At 41.5% G+C, this 16172-nt stretch overlaps 1 protein-coding gene across 7 annotated transcripts in view; it reads left to right on the top strand.

Annotated features, from left to right (window-relative positions):
• CTCFL (CCCTC-binding factor like) overlaps window positions 1-15191 on the top strand; it is a 38618-nt gene extending 23427 nt beyond the window's left edge. For all 7 annotated transcript variants that reach the window (XM_039343237.1, XM_039343243.1, XM_039343239.1 and 4 more), the window contains 4 exons: window positions 2842-3002; window positions 4522-4704; window positions 9743-9863; window positions 14031-15191. In XM_039343237.1, coding sequence (XP_039199171.1) covers window positions 2842-3002; window positions 4522-4704; window positions 9743-9863; window positions 14031-14167 — 602 coding nt within the window. In that variant the 3' untranslated portion in view covers window positions 14168-15191. The remainder of the gene's footprint in view (window positions 1-2841; window positions 3003-4521; window positions 4705-9742; window positions 9864-14030) is intronic.
• The last annotated feature ends 981 nt before the right edge of the window (window positions 15192-16172 follow it).

The raw sequence follows: 16172 nt of genomic DNA on the forward strand, positions 1-16172 counted from the left end.
GTGCAATCCCAAAACAACTGGAGCACCACTTGAACACCATTGGCATTGACAAATTCGCCATTAGTCAATTGCAAAAGGCGGCCTTACAAAGAACTGCTTCCATCCTGCAACGATATCTGTAATACCATCAAACATCCACATCTGCCTATCCCAGGTCCTGGGCAAGGACTCGATAGGTAGACAAAATGCCAAATCCCGTCTGAACATCTGGCTGACTGCGATGATCAATAATAATAAAAGTTGGAAGGGACCTTGGAGGTCATCTAGTTCAACTCCCTGCTCAGGCAGGAAATGCTATATCAGGGGTCTCTAATCTGGGGGCCGTGGCCTGGTAGTGGGCCATGGCCTACTGGTCACCGGGCCGTGGGACAAGCTGGCCAATTTGTGCGCACACCCCTCACTTGTACTAGCCCACGGGGTGCAAAAACAACGCTGTGCCACAGGGCACAAAAATGGGCTGCCACTGCACCTCAGGATGCAAAAGTGGGACACCGCCGCACTGCGGGGTGCGAAAATGGGCATAGCCACACCACGGGGTGCAAAAACGCCACTGCCATGCTGCAGGGTGCAAAAATGGACACTGCCGTGCCATGGAACTTAGAAACAAGGCACTGTGCCACGCAAGAATGGGGCTGAGCTAGTGAGTATCACATGGGCGCTAGCTCCACCCCATTTGCAGCATGTAAAATGCTTCCCCCTCCCTTTTCCTCCGGTCCGCCAACTGACAAAAGTTGGTGACCTCTGCCCTATACCATTTTAGACAAATGGTTATCCAGTCTCTTCTTAAACGCTTCCAGTGTTGGAGCATTCACAACTTCTGGAGGCAGGTTGTTCCACTGATAATTGTTCTAACTGTCAGGAAGTTTCTCCTTAGTTTTAGGTTGCTTCTCTATTTGATTAGTTCCCATCCACTGTTGTCTTGCCTTCAGGCGCTTTGGAGAATAGCGTGACTCCCTCCTCTTTGTGGCAGCCCCTGAGATATTGGAACACTGCTATCATGTCTCCCCTTGTCTCTTCATTAAACTAGACATACCCAATTCCAGCAACCGTTCTTTATATGTTTTAGCCTTCAGTCCCCTGATCATCTTTGTTTAAGTTGGTCTTTAACCTGCATGAAATAGGAGAAGGCAGTGTGGCTTTGAAAACTTGGAGAGAAAAACACTCAGTACACCAATGCCATCTTTGACGGGTTTATTCCCAGAGTTTGAGGTGAATAGGTTTCATTTCAGAATTGCTTCATTTTGTGATCTACCCCATTGATGTATGCGAAGCAATTAAAAACCTGCACTTGAGGCGTCCTTATCCTGGAGATTGTTAGAAGAAGATGACAAGATATTTGCTTAGTTGACTTCCATGAATTCAGAAATAGCTGCAAGAAGAAGTCTTTGTGTGAATGATGAGCACGCAGTAGGTCAGGGACATCCACAGTAGAGACAAAAAAATAAATAAAACCAAGACAGCTATGCAATCGTGAGATCAAAAGCCTACCCCCTTTTTATATGTGTAAAACACATGTAAAAACAGATATAGCTTTAGTCACGTGGTTTCAGCCACCGTTGTGACTTTTTAAATACTCTTTTTGTATGCCTCTGCCTTAGGCCCAGATTTTTAGAACACAAAAGTAAATGGTTCTTAATTGTAGGTAAACAAACCAAAACATGGAATCTTGAAAGGGAGACTGCAGATGAATAAAAAAAAGTTGATGGCAAGAAATTGAGGGCTAATACAGCCTTTCCAACTTCATGCTGTTTTGAGATTACAGTTTACCAAATTCCCAACCAGTTTGACCAAAAGGCATTATATATAATCCTAGCTAAGGGATCACATTGGGTACTAAGAAGACTACTAAATGTGTAATTTTTAGGGTTTTCTCTTTCAGTGGTATGTATGTACATTTTTGGGAAGATGCTTTTGCAAAAATCAAGTTTTTATTATTTTCATTTTTTCAGGTCTTAGTGAGACTATTCAAGGACTTAATTTTGTAAGAAAGCGAAATAGCACCACCTTTTGGTTACTTGGAGGGAACTGAATATGCTCCGTAAACCAATCCTTTGCTTTTTGTACATTTAAAAGGGGGCAGGAATTGTTGTTCCTCTTAATTATCTCCCTCCCTCCCTCCTTTCATTCTTCTTCTTGTGAAGTCTCTAAATTTGAATCCTAATCAGAGTTCAGTTGGTACATCTCCCTTGAAGTCATTTAGTCTGTTTCATATTACCTTTTTAACTAATATTTGCAATTCACGAGCCCCTTAGGTACAATTTAGGTTGCATGATTGCTTAAATATTGCACTATTTTGCTTTTTTCATGGGGGCTTGGGCACGTCCATTTTTTTTCTAGATTTTCTCATTGTTATGTCACTAAAGGAATGGTTGTGAGTTGAAGATTACCTGTAGTGTGGGTCATCTGATGTACAGTAATGTGAATCAGAAAGATTTTGCCTTTTAGCAGTGGCAATAGCACTTAGACCTATATACTGCCCCATAGTGCTTTAGAGAACCAGCCTATTTCCCCCAAAAATCTGGATCCTCATTTTACCGATCTTGGAAAGATGGAAGACTGAGTCAACCTTGAGCCGGTCAGGATCAAACTCTGGACTGTGGGCAGAGTTAGACTACAGTATTGCATTCTAACTACTGTGCCACCAGGACTTTTTTTTCCCCTATGGATATAATAGTCACTACATGGGATTTATGTGAGCCTTAAAATTTGTTCCAATGTCTTTTTTGTCTGTTCAAAACACCTGCTTGAGACTCAACAACTGTGACCTATTAGGGCAAATCCATATGAATGCTCAAAAGTATTTGGGGAAAAAAATGTAAAATCATACTTCTCCTGTTACAGGTATCCACTTGCGAAACCTGCATTCTTACATTGAGATACCGGTCAAGTGCAATTATTGTGATAGTGCCTTCCATGAGCGTTACGCTCTGCAACAACATAAGAAGATACACAGAGATGAAAAGAAATTCAAGTGTGATCAATGCAGCTACACGTGCAAACAGGTATTTATGAAATGGCCCAGCTCTGGCTGCTGTTTATCAGATTTATAGACTTCCTTTTATGTAGGAGCTCAGCGTTCCCTTCCTCCAGTTTTTTCTGACAACAGCCACTCTGTTAGGTAGGCCGCGCAGGGAGAATGACTATCCTAAAATCACCCAGGGAGATTCCGTGGCTGAGCATGGACTTAAATTTGGATCTCCATGACTAGCTGTCCAGTTTTATAGAGCAGGGAGACAGGTTGGGTTAGAAGACCTCCAAGATCTCTTTCAACTCTGTTAGTCTGTTATATATGGGCTTTCGTTTCATGTAACTATTTCCTGATAACAAACTCCTACAGCACGGGTATCAAACTAGTCACGTGACTATCGCAACGTTTTTTGCCTTTGCAGAACCGGGGTAGGCATGGCCTGTGTGTGACGCATCCGGTCCATGGGCCGCCAGTTTGACACCCCTGTCCTTTAGAATATCAGCCTTTATTGTTGCAGAAGGGAGGAGTTATTGCTAAGCTATAGGGCAGGGGTCTTCAAACTTGGCCCTTTTATGACTTGTGGACTTCAACTCCCAGAATTCCTCAGCTAGTGTGCCTGGCTGAGGAATTCTGGGAGTTGAAGTCCACAAGTCATAAAAGGGCCAAGTTTGAAGACCCCTGGTATAGGGTCTGTGACCTCCTCTTTAGAGCAATATGCTCTCTTCCAGGCCACTTGACTGATCTGTACAGTATGTCACAATTAACATTTGAAAGGCCAGAGTGAAGATGAACAAAATTGTATTGGGTGAGATTGGATCATTATCCATTAATTCTGGGTTTCAAGAAAAGACAGAACTATTTTCTGAGATGGTTTGCCTCAGAAGGAATTGAATTTTCTTTCTGCTGAAAATGGTCTTATTTCAAAGTCAGGTTGCCCTCACATATCCTGGTTATTTAAATACCAACTTCAGAACTGATAGAAAAAAAAATGGCCATTCTAGCAGGTAAATGGGGTATGGGATGGAGAAATAATGTTGCATGTAATTTGATTCTTCTTTGCCCCTTAAGTTATCCCAATCATGGTTTGTCATTTGCCTGAATATTTGATGTTACTGAAATAAACTGAATATCTCATTTGGAGCTTATGTAGAAGTGCATTAAATTTAAAAAATGATAAGAGGTCTTGAGGATAAACCATATGATAAATGGCTAAGGGAACTAGGTAAGTCTAGCTCAGGGGTAGGCAACCTTGGCTCTTTTATGACTCATAGACTTCTATGCTATGCTGACTCAGGAATTCTGGGAGTTGAAGTCCATGAGTCATAAAAGAGCCGAGGTTGCCTACCCCTGGTCTAGCCTAATAAAGAGAAGATTTAGGGGTGACACGATAGACATCTTCCAATACTTGAAGGGCTGTCACTAGGAAGAGGGCATCACAGCACCTGCGGGTACAACAAGAAGCAATGGGTGGAAGCTTGTCAAAGGAAGATCCAACCTAGGAACCAAGGAGCAAAATCCTTGGCTTTGTTTTGATGAAGTCTTCTTTCTCCCAGGAACGCCACATGATTGTGCACAAGCGGACGCACACTGGTGAGAAGCCCTTTGTTTGCCTCTCCTGCAACAAGGGCTTCCGGCAGAAACAGCTCTTAACCGTTCACTTCAAGAAATACCATGACTCCAGCTTTGAGCCAAAGGTCTATGCATGTCCCAAGTGTGGCAAGGCCTATTCACGTTGGGTAAGATGACTTGTTTGCCTTTTTGGGGAGGTCTGTAACCATATACAACAGCTGGAGAATAATAGTTGTACTCAGTGGGTTCTGTGAAAATACAGGTTTTCACTCTCCCAGATTTAGCCTGCCATCTAGATGTGTTCAATTCTGATTCCCATGCTGCTTAATGATCACTGGACAGCAAAAAAAAATTTTCAAAAGTTTTGCTTCTTGAAAAACTTTTGGTGATTAGGATAGATCCCTTCAAACTGAACCCAAATATAATTTCAGAAACCCTAGATTACGTAGGAATTGTGAGATATATGAAATTAATGTTTAATGACCATAATGTATTTAATCGCATAAGGTTGCTGGCAGGCTGCATGAATTAAACAGAGCCCAAAGTGTTTTATTGCTGATCTTTGTTTGTACTTAGTATTCAATACAATTTGCTGAAGTGTCCAGTAGTCTGCCAGCATTAATGGATACCAGTTACAACTCTCTTACATGGCTGTCCCAATCACATGTGTAACAACAGTACTTGGTATATCCAAGCTGCATGCCAAACAACAAAACCACTACTTTTAGATCTCCACAGATATCCCAGTTGTACTTGGTGTATTGGATGTGCTTCAACAACAATTCCTTATTTTCGTATGTTTCTTTCATATCTGCAACTCAGCCAGCAGGTATTGAATGACATACACTGCCATTTTGTAAAAAGAGATTTCTACAAAACATTGCGTTATAGATATGTTTGTGATTAGCAGCCAAAAATCTATAAAATACACCCAAAGGTGTTCAGGAAGCAAGATCTTTATTGTCCAGGGCAGTGGTTCTCAACCTGTGGGTCGGGACCCCATTTGGGGTCGAACGACCATTTCACGGGGGTCGCCAAACAACGCAGTCCGCCATTTTTTCCCCCCTTTTCCTTAGCTGTGCTACTCCCTTTTATTCTATTGGCTTTTGAAAGCCATAGAATAGACTCTCTTGAATAGAGTCTAATTCTATTGGCTTTCAAAAGCCAATAGGAATTGTCCAGGCTGTCTCTGCCCTGCTGAGCCCGCCAAAAGTCCCATTCTGCAAACGGTGCTGCACCAGTTGAGTAGTCCTCGACTTACGACCGGTTGAGTAGTCCTCGACTTACGACCGTGGGGGGGGCGCGGCATTAAAAAGGTTGAGAACCACTGGTCCAGGGTGACAAGAAGTATAATTGTACTTGGAAGGTGCCAAATCAGTTGCTGTGACATAGGTGGCAGGACTTAATTTTCAGCCACTGTGGAAATCAAATTTTCCATTGGCTCATAATTGCTGAGGATGCACCTGGGTCATTCCCAGTGAAACCATGGATAGCTGCAGTTGTTACAACCCTGATTTTCTGCAAATGAATTAATGGTATGTGGGAATGACTTTGATAGACGGGGGAAAAGATGCCTCGTAAGGAATGGTCAGATAAGAGACAGCAGAGCCTACAGGTGAATTGTGAGCAGAAAGAAACCTTCCTAGGTTTTCAGGCTGTAACATTAACAGCAGGAGAACTGTATTTTCAGACTTGCAAGTCTATTAATGTAGCTTTACAATAAAGTAGAATTAGTTTATCTGGCTTTTTTCCTGCCTGGTCTATCTAATAAGGCTGACAAAAACATCATATGCCAGTGACATGGACAAGCATATAATTGGGACATGGGAAGAGGCCAGGAGTGTAGGAATGGATTGCACAAGCGCTCAAAAAGAACAGGAAAAGTGCTAAATTTTCCTGTAGTTCTCCCTCCCCCATTCTCTTGCCATTTGATGAACCACCTTTCAATGAAGGAAAAATTAGAGAATTCTTTTATGGAAGGAATATGAGAGACTTGAGTTTGTCTAGGACAAAATGGACAAGTGATGGTGTCTGTAGAAATCTCCTCTTTTGATTGTAGAATGTTTCTGCAGCCAAGTCTAGAACTTATTGGAGAATTTCTCCTTAGCCTGGAGAAATCCAGAGAAAACTTCCACTCCATTTCTTTGCTCATGAAGCTGATGGAAAATGTTGAGAGGCCTTTTGTCTTGTACTAATAAAAATAAAAAAAGGGATAACCACTGTGATATTTGGAGGGGCACATAACTAAGGCCGATTATCAGCAGACAGCCAGAACATGCAAAGATGAAGTCAGGAAAGCAAAGGCACAGAACAAACAAAGACTTTGAACAGAAGTCATGGATAATAAAAAAAGTTTCTTCCAACATATTAACAACAAAAACAAAATCAAGGAAATTGTAGGTCCACTAAAGAGAGAAGATGGCAAGGAAATAACAGGCAACAGGAAGAAAGCAGAGCTGCTTAACTTATACTTTGCATCAGTCTTCACACAACATACCAAAAAAAACATTGCCAAAGACAAACCAGAAACAAAAATTAAAATAAGCAAGAAAATAATAAGAGAACACCTATCCGAGCTTGATGAATATAAATCACCGGGGCCTGACAGATTACATCCCAGAGTTCTGAAGGAGCTGGCAGATGTTATCTCAGAACCACTGCACCACATCTTTCATAAATCCTGGAGCACCGGGGAAGAACCTGAGGATTGGAAAAAGGTTGATGTGGTTCCCATCTTCAAGAAAGGGGAAAAAATGGACCCAGGAAACTACAGACCACATCAGTTTAACATCAATACCTGGGAAGATCCTAGAAAAGATAATCAAAAAACAGATCTGCGAACAACTAGAAGCAAACAAAGTTATAATCAGTAGCCAGCACAGGTTTGTTAAAAAACAGATCATGTAAAACCAATCTTATTTCATTCTTAAAGTAGCTAAACTAATAGACCAGCGAAATACTGTGGACGTAGTATACTTAGACTTCATTTGATAAAGTAGACCATAACCTATTCCTTGGTAAGCTAGAAAAAGGTGGAATAGACAACATCACCACCAGATGGATCTGTAACTGTCTGGCAAACCATACTCAATGAGTAGTCCTCAATTGCACTACATCCACATGGAGAGAAGTAAGCAGTGGAATTCCACAAGGTTCCATCTTAGGCCCAGTACTCTTCAATATCTTCATCAATGATTTAGATGATGGAATTGCAGGGGAACTCATCAAATTTGCAGATGACACCAAACTGGCAGGAGTAGCCAACACCCCAGAAGACAAACTCAGGATCCAAAAAGATCTTGACAAACTTGAACAATGGGCCCTATCCAACAAAATGAGTTTAAATGTGGAGAAAAGCAAAGTTTTACATTTAGGCAGGAAAAATCAAAGGTACAAGTACAGATTGGGCAAGACTTGGCTTAAAAACAGTAACTGTGAGAGGGACCTTGGAGTCCTAGAGGACAGTCACTTAACCATGAGCCAGCAGTGTGCAGCAGCAGCCAAAAAAGCTAATACAATCTTGGATTGTATAAACAGAGATCACGCGAGGTATTAGTACCGCTTTATAAAACCCTAGTAAGACCATACCTGGAATACTGCAGCAAATTTTGGTCACCATATCACAAAAAAGATTTGAGAGTTTGGAAAAAATTCAGAGAAGAGCAAAGAAGATAATCAAAGGCCTGAAGACTGAAACATACAAAGAACAGCTGCAGGACTTGGGTTTGAGTAGTCTAAAGAAAAAAAGAAATAGGGGAGACATGATAGCAGTATTCCAGTATTTGAGGAGCTGCCAGAAAGAGGGGGTCAAATTATTCACCAAAGCAGCAGAGGGCAGGACAAGAAACAATGGTTGGAAATTGATCAAAGAGAGAAGCAACCTGGAATGAAGGAAAAACTTCCTGAGAGTGAGGACAATTAACCAGTGGAATAGAAATCGTGGGCTCTCCATCACTGGAGATTTTTAAAAAGAGGCTAGACAGTCACTTGTCTGAGATGGTGTAGATTTTCCTGCTTGAGCAGGAGGGCTGGACTAGAAGACCTCCAAGATCCCTTCCAGCTTCTATTCCAGTGATGGCGAACCTTTTAGAGACCAAGTACCCAAACTGCAACCCAAGACCCACTTATTTATTGCAAAGTGCCAGGGCCGCATCAGCATTGTGGTGCTCTCGGGGAGCTGGGTGTGTGGCCCACTGGGTGGGCATGGCCACTGAGTGGGCATAGCTGTGGTGGTCATAGCTGCAGTGGTCACGGCAGACTGGGTGGGTGGGCCAGGACCAGGGGGCGGGGACCAGTTCCTCACCATCTCCGGGGCATCCCCAGGGGGCCAACGCTGCTTGCTTGCTCACCTCCTGCCCCGTCACTTCCAAATGCCACATGCTTGCTACTCTGGCGAACTCTGCTGAGTCTCTTCTTTAAAAACCTCTATTCTGTTCTGTTCTGTTCTTTGCAGCAAGGATTCTGGGCTGCTGTCCCTGGCAGGGATGGGGAGAGGTGGGCAAGAGATTATTTTGAAGTTGCATAGGTAGACCTCGACTTATAAACATAATGGAGCCGGCCCATTACGGTTGCAAGCCATGATGTTTCTTAAGCAAGACGCCCACAGGGCCCTGCAAGCCTTAGGCCTGCTTCCTACCCAAGTGGGGTCCCATACTCTCCATCTCCCATCACCAGTGGATCACTACCTGCTGTAGATCTTCTGGAAGCTTCCAGAGATCCTGTTGCAAAAGGGGAGCAGTCTGCTCTGCCCCTTGGCCTCCCTGCAGGCCATGTGACTTTGGCCTAGAAGCAGCAACATTTTGAAAGTGTTCACAAGGAAGGTCTGTAGGAACCGGCGGGAAGGATGACATTGCAGTGTCCCTTCAGTCAGTCAGAAAGCTGGAAAGATTGCCAAGCACCCAAGTTTTGTTCACATGACTGTGGGGGGACTGCAGCAGCCGTGATTTCAAAATTGGGTCATAAGTACCTTTTTTGTGGGTTCATCTTAACCTCCAATGCTAAGCAACTAGTCATAAGTGGAGTAACATTGCTATATCAAACTTCCTAATCCTGCTGCCTGAAACTCTTGATTCCATCCTGCTTTGCTGACTTGGTTATGCTGGCTAAGGAAGGGCACTTCATGATTTCTCCCTTCCCTAAAACCCTGTTCATTCATGCTTTTAACTGGTTGGGTAAATTCTCTTTTGGCCTTTTCTTTCTGCATAGAATAACATGCGTAAGCACGCTGAAAAATGCAAGGAGGCCAGAGCTGTTGAAAGCTCTCCATCCTGCAGAGCAAGCAAGAGGAAGAAAAAAGAAAGACATCATCCTGTGGCCAAACAAGAAGGTAACAAATACGATGATCACAATAAAATGCAGCAAGAAGAAGAGCTTTGGGTGAGGGGGAGGGCAAGGAAGGGATGGTTTTTTTCCTGGCCAGGTTTACAATCTGCACATTAAAAAAAAAAAATAAGGCATTAGTTAATTTACCTTTTTATAATAGGTGTCATGGTTCCGACAGATGAAACTCTTCAAAGAACTTCGAGGCATTGTTTACCTTAAAGAATCTTTATTTGAATGGCATAGCTTCAGCACGTACACAGTCAGAAGCCAAAATCTGGACTCCTCTCCCCTTAGCACATAGTATCAAACACAATTCCCTCCTCTAATTAACAGTTATAAATCACATTCTCCAATTAGTTTGAAATGCAGGCTTTCCCTCCTTTACTCCAACCAGCCATTTCTTATCATCTCTTATTTCAAAAGTCCTGAATTCACACACTATTACAATATTATTATGTCTAACTAACTCCCATCACATTCCTGCTCCTCCCCCAGTATCATCTAATTCTAAGAGTAAAGCATAAGAAAGAAAAAGGCTGCATCTCCATATGTTGTCAAAGCAAGAACATCCAATGTTAGCAGCATTGACAATTCCAGCACAGATATAATTACATTTTGAAAATTGCAAAAATAGAAAAGCCATCAATACATCTGCATGTTAAAATGTGTTTCAGTAAAAGTGAAGGAAAAAAAAGACACTCCAGTTTTCTACTAAAATATTGTCCCCGAATACTGAGTTCATCACTTGACCCTGCACTGAGAAAACTCATCCCTGCTAATACAGATTTGTCCAGGTCTGGTTTTCCTCCCAAGACACAGACTTGAACTCTCAACATTGGCCATGCTAAATGGAGAGTTATGGAAATTAAAGTCTGTTTCATTGGAAATTAGAGTCTGTTCCTTTGCAGACGGACATTTTGGCCTCTTCCTGCATGCATTTTGGCTTCCCATGCTGATAATGAGCTGTCCATTAGCTGTTTCCACTGGTTCATTTATTATTATTTTATTTATTAGATTTTTATCCTACCTTTATTACTTTATAAGTAACTCAAGATAGCAGATATACTTAATACTCCTTCCTCCTCCTATTTCCTCCACTACAACAACCTGGTAAACGGTTGGACTGAGAGAGAGAGAGAGAGAGAGATTGGCCCAAAGTCACCCAACTGGCATTCATGTGTAAGGGGGACAAGAAATCACAGTTTCTTGTCACTGGCTCTATTACTGTTACTGGATGCATAATCAGCCAGATGTTTGGACTGGATTTGGCTTTTTTATCCACCTATCGAGCCCTTCCCAAGGATCTGGAACAGGCAAATGTTGCTTGATGGTGTTACAGATGTCAACACATAGGATGTAAGCTGTTCCAAGTAGAGTTGCCTTTTTCAATTGACTGATGGTAATTTTGTCAATGCCAATGATGCTTAAGTGGCGCTCCATATGTTTTGGGATTGCATCCAAGGGGCCTGTTATTACTTGGTACTATGATAATAATAATAATAGTAAAGTTGGAAGGGACCTTGGAGGTCATCTAGTCCAACCCCCTGCTCGGGCAGGAAACCCTACACCATTTCGGACAAATGGCTGTCCAGTCTCTTCCTAAAAACTTCCAGTGTTGGAGCATTTACTGCTTCTGGAGGCAAGCTGTTCCACTGATTAATTGTTCTCACTGTCAGGAAGTTTCTCCTTAGTTCTAGGTTGCTTCTCTCCTTGATTAGTTTCCACCCGTTGCTTCTTGTCCTGCCTTCAGGTGCTTTGGAAAATAGCTTAATTCCCTCTTCTTTATGGCAGCCCCTGAGATGTTGGAATACTGCTATCATGTCCCCCCTTGTCCTTCTCTTCGTTAAACTAGACATACCCAATTCTAGCAACCGTTCCTTATATGTTTGAGCCTCCAGTCCCCTAATCATCTTTGTTGCTCTTCTCTGTACTCTTTCTAGAGTCTCAACATCTTTTTTACATCGTGGTGACCAAAACTGGATGCAGTATTCCAAGTGTGGCCTTACCAAGGCATTGAAGAGTGGTATTAGTACTTCACGTGATCTTGATTCTATCCCTCTGTTAATGCAGCCTAGTACTGTGTTGGCCTTTTGGGCAGCTGCCGCACACTGCTGGCTCATATTTAACTGATTGTCTACTAGGACTCCGAGGTCCCTCTCACAGTTACTACTATTGAGCATGGTGCCACCTATGCTGTACTTGTGCATTTGGTTTTTCTTGCCTAAATGTAGAACCTTGCTTTTTTCACCATTGAATTTCATTTTGTTATTTAGTGCCCAGTGTTCAAGTCTGTCCAGATCCTTCTGTATCTGAAGCCTGTCTTCTGGAGTGTTGGCTATTCCTGCCAGCTTGGTGTCCTCTGCAAATTTGATGAGTTCCCCATCTATCCCTTCATCCAAATCGTTGATGAAGATGTTGAAGAGTACTGGGCCCAGAACAGAGCCCTGGGGCACCCCACTATACACTTCCCTCCATATAGATGCAGTTCCATTGAGGACCACTCGCTGAGTACGGCCGGTCAGCCAGCTACGGATCCATCTGGTGGTGGTTCTGTCTACCCCACATTTTTCTATCTTGTCAAGTAGTATGTTGTGATCTACTTTATCAAATGCCTTACTGAAGTCCAAGTAAATTATGTCCATAGCATTCCTCTGATCCACTAATTTTGTCACTTGGTCAAAGAATGCAATAAGATTTGTCTGGCATGATCTATTTTTGACAAACCCATGTTGGCTTTTAGTAATGACTTTGTTTGACTTTGTTTAGTAATGACTGTCTTTGCTTTCACTCTCAGTTCTTGTATTTTGTGTTTTTCTCTGTTTTTTTCCTCTTTTCTTCTGCATCTCTAGATACTGCAATGTCTATTATGCAGACTTTGTCTTTCTTAATCAACATTTGTCGTTGTTGTTATGTATGATGGACATACTTCTAAACTTTTTTTCCTTGCCAAATAGCCATGTTTTAGCACATACTAATTTTGCTTGCACACACAATAAGCTGCTACCCATTAGAAGCACCCTTTTTATCTTCTTCCTTTCAGACATTACAGAGACAGGTGAACTTGCCTTCTCTGCTTCCCCATAATATTCAGAATTATTCATTGCCACCCTCCCCAATGACAGTTTTATTGGTATAATTAGGGCCAGGGTTGATAAGGAAAATATAATCATTAATCAGTTTGAAACATGCAGAGTATTTTCAGTTTCAGAAGTCATGTATAAAAGTATTCTGTCTGCCTACATAATGAGCCTAGAGACCCTTATCATCACATTGCAATTTTTTTTTTCATACATTCTGGGCTCCCTGCCACATCCTTTCATCTACAGCCCTCCACAAAACTTACAGGGAGTCTTCAGCTTATTACCATAACTGAGCTTGAGAATTACAATATGCATTGTGACAGTTGTAAAGTGGATCATCATGTGACTGACCCCCTTTTTTGCAGCAGTTGTAAAGCAAGCCCCCTGGTTATTAAGTGAACCCATTCTTGATTATGGGCCAGATTTTGCTGGAAACCAGAAGTAAATGCCAGTTTCCAGCAAAAACATCATAAATTGCAGTGACATGGCTACTTCAAACAGCCATCAATGTGGGCCTGTTGCTGAGCACTCCCAGTATAGTCATGTGACTGTGGGCAGGGGGCACAGCTGCCAGAATCTGATCCTAAGTAGCTTTTGGGATCCATTTTAATTTCAAGTGGTTTGTAAGCAACTGTTCACAATTCAAGGACTTTTTGTAGTTGGGAGAATGGGGGTCCTGAATAACAGGACATAGAAAGGGGTTTGTTTTAAGCAGCTTGATGGTCTACTGATGAAGACATTCTCCTCCCACTCAGAAGGTTGAGAGTTCAATTCTATATAGCAACAAATGTTTCTCTCTCAGGGCACAAAGAAAAAATATCTGCTGCAAACTCCCTATAGGTATCAGGAAGGGCATCCGGCCAGTAAACACTCAGCTATATCCAGTCACCCCAACTCTACCCCAAATTAAGAGATTATAGGCTTGTAAAAAAGAAAAGTTTATAGCAAGGGGTTGTTGGGAGGAACAAAAAGAGGGATGCCAAAATCCAAGCAAGAGAAGTACTAATTTTTTGGCAGTCCATTGATTACAGCACTCTACAGCCCTCTTAGCCAATGTTCATCTTCACCTTGATTATTTTTTTCTCTTCAAGCATCTGTTTGTGTAAACACTCCTTTATGCACCCCGAAAAGTGTTTCTCTTGAAGCATGGGAGAAGAAAGAAACTGCTCTGGACGACAGTAAAGCAGGAATTACTTGTGAGATACTCTTCAATTTGATGGACAAATAACAAAGTGTTATTTTCCTTCTTTTTTTCCTGTTTACAAAGCAATGGCTTCCATTCTAGAAGAGCATAAAAACCCAGATGGTGATCTCCTATATTTTTTTTTGTAAAATTACATATAATTATTCATGGGTTAAATCTTGCTTGCCACGTTGTCTTTTGGTCTTATTCTGATAATACTATGTAGAGAGGGGACTCTTTACACGAAGTTAAATATTTGGAATCCTTTCCAGTGGTGATGATCCTTTCCATTGTTTGTAGCCCTAGAGTTTTAATTAACCAGAGTTAGACTTAAGCTGTGATACCAGTTTATTCTTTGATGGGGATGTTCCGCTGTTTTTTTTCCCTGGCAAATGCATCTTCAGGTCAGATTTAGATGTTAGTGTAGGGCCAGGGGTCTTTACGTTTTTGCTCCCAGTGGCATCCCGAAGCTTCTTCAATTCATATTGCAAAACAGATCCCATTGAACTGAATGGAAATCTTGGTTTTATCAATGTGTGATCCAAATTCATGAAAGTGGGTTATCATAAGAATTGAGTCTGAGCCATTCAAGTACTCCAACCATCAGTTAAATAGGAAAGTTTATAGAAAGAGTCTTGTACCAAAATGCTCCCACTTATTTCTTTTTTCTTTTAAATATGTTGTAGGTATCTCATAGAGATCAGACTAATTGAGATTTGTTTATGGTAATGGTGCAGTAGTCTTTTATTGTTTACTTATTTGACAAGAAAAAGCAGCAGTACTGTTAAAACTAACTGATGCATTGCCTGTATTTCATTAGAGCATTAGGACTTGTGAGATTTAAAAAAACCAAAATTTTATACTCACAATACGAAGATAAGTCTGGTTAACAAAACAAAGTTTTTGGAGAAAAACATAAAAATAATAATTGTTACATTTTATAAAAGAATAACTTTTATTTCCTTCAGACTGTTTCAAGGCTAACTGGGAAAAATTGCTGAGCTCTTGTTATTTAGGCACAGAAAAGTAAAGTATATTTGGTTCTTGTTTAATAAAAGTTTTGTGTACAGTTTGGTTTAATTCAGCTGTTTTCTAAAACCATTGGATGTCTGACTATCCTGGGTAAAACCAGAATTAAAGAACTCTGCTGTGTGAACATTCAGACATTTAAGGTTAGGACTTGGAAGCCCATGTATAAAATCTGTAATGATGTATTGCAATGATGTATTGCAAACTTAGATATCTGTTCCTAACCGCATCAACATCAGACAGACATAAAATATGAGAGCATGATACAAGCTTGCATTTGCACTTGCATCACAACATCATATGCATGTAGTAAGGGTCCAATCAGGCATCTACCAAGAGTAAACAGCAATCCTTTCCTGCCATTGCTCCCAAACATGTTCAAGTACTGGGAGAGAGGGACAGAAAACACTCTATTCATATTTTCAATTTCTACTTTCACTTCACCCTCAAAAGCCCTAGAACTTGTAGTCTTTCCCTCTTAGGATTTCTTAGTTCCTTCATTATTTCAGGATCTTCTTTGTGCCTTTTCCAGCTCAAGGTGATGTTTCTACCTGTTGTCTTGGGAATCTAATTCTATCTAAAGCCTTTTAAAAATGGGAAGGGGTCCTGGGAGAAAAAAGTTTAAGAAACCTTGGCCTAGGAGAATAAAAATTATGGGCCAGGTGAGAAACTTAGGGGGAAAAGTGAGAAATCAGAACAAGCTATCATTTGAAGGAATACATCTGGCTGGCCTTTGGACTAGGAAGTTACTAGGCTTAATTACTCCTTCAGGGGGAGACAGAATAACAGAGTTGGAAGAGATCTTGGAAGTCTTTTAGTCAAGCAGGAGACCCTATACCATTCTGGACAAATGGCCGTCCAGTCTCTTCTTAAAAACCTCCAGTGTTGGAGCACCCACAGCTTCTGAAGGCAAGCCATTCCCTGGATTTATTGTTCTCACTGTCAGGAAATTTCTCCTTAGTTCTAGGTTGGAACTCTCCTTGGTTAGTTTCCATCCATTGCTTCTTCTCTTGCCTTCTGG

Source organism: Crotalus tigris, unplaced genomic scaffold, assembly GCF_016545835.1.
Source record: "Crotalus tigris isolate CLP2741 ecotype Arizona unplaced genomic scaffold, ASM1654583v1 scf7180000017834.3080900, whole genome shotgun sequence".
Classification (NCBI taxonomy): domain Eukaryota; kingdom Metazoa; phylum Chordata; class Lepidosauria; order Squamata; family Viperidae; genus Crotalus; species Crotalus tigris.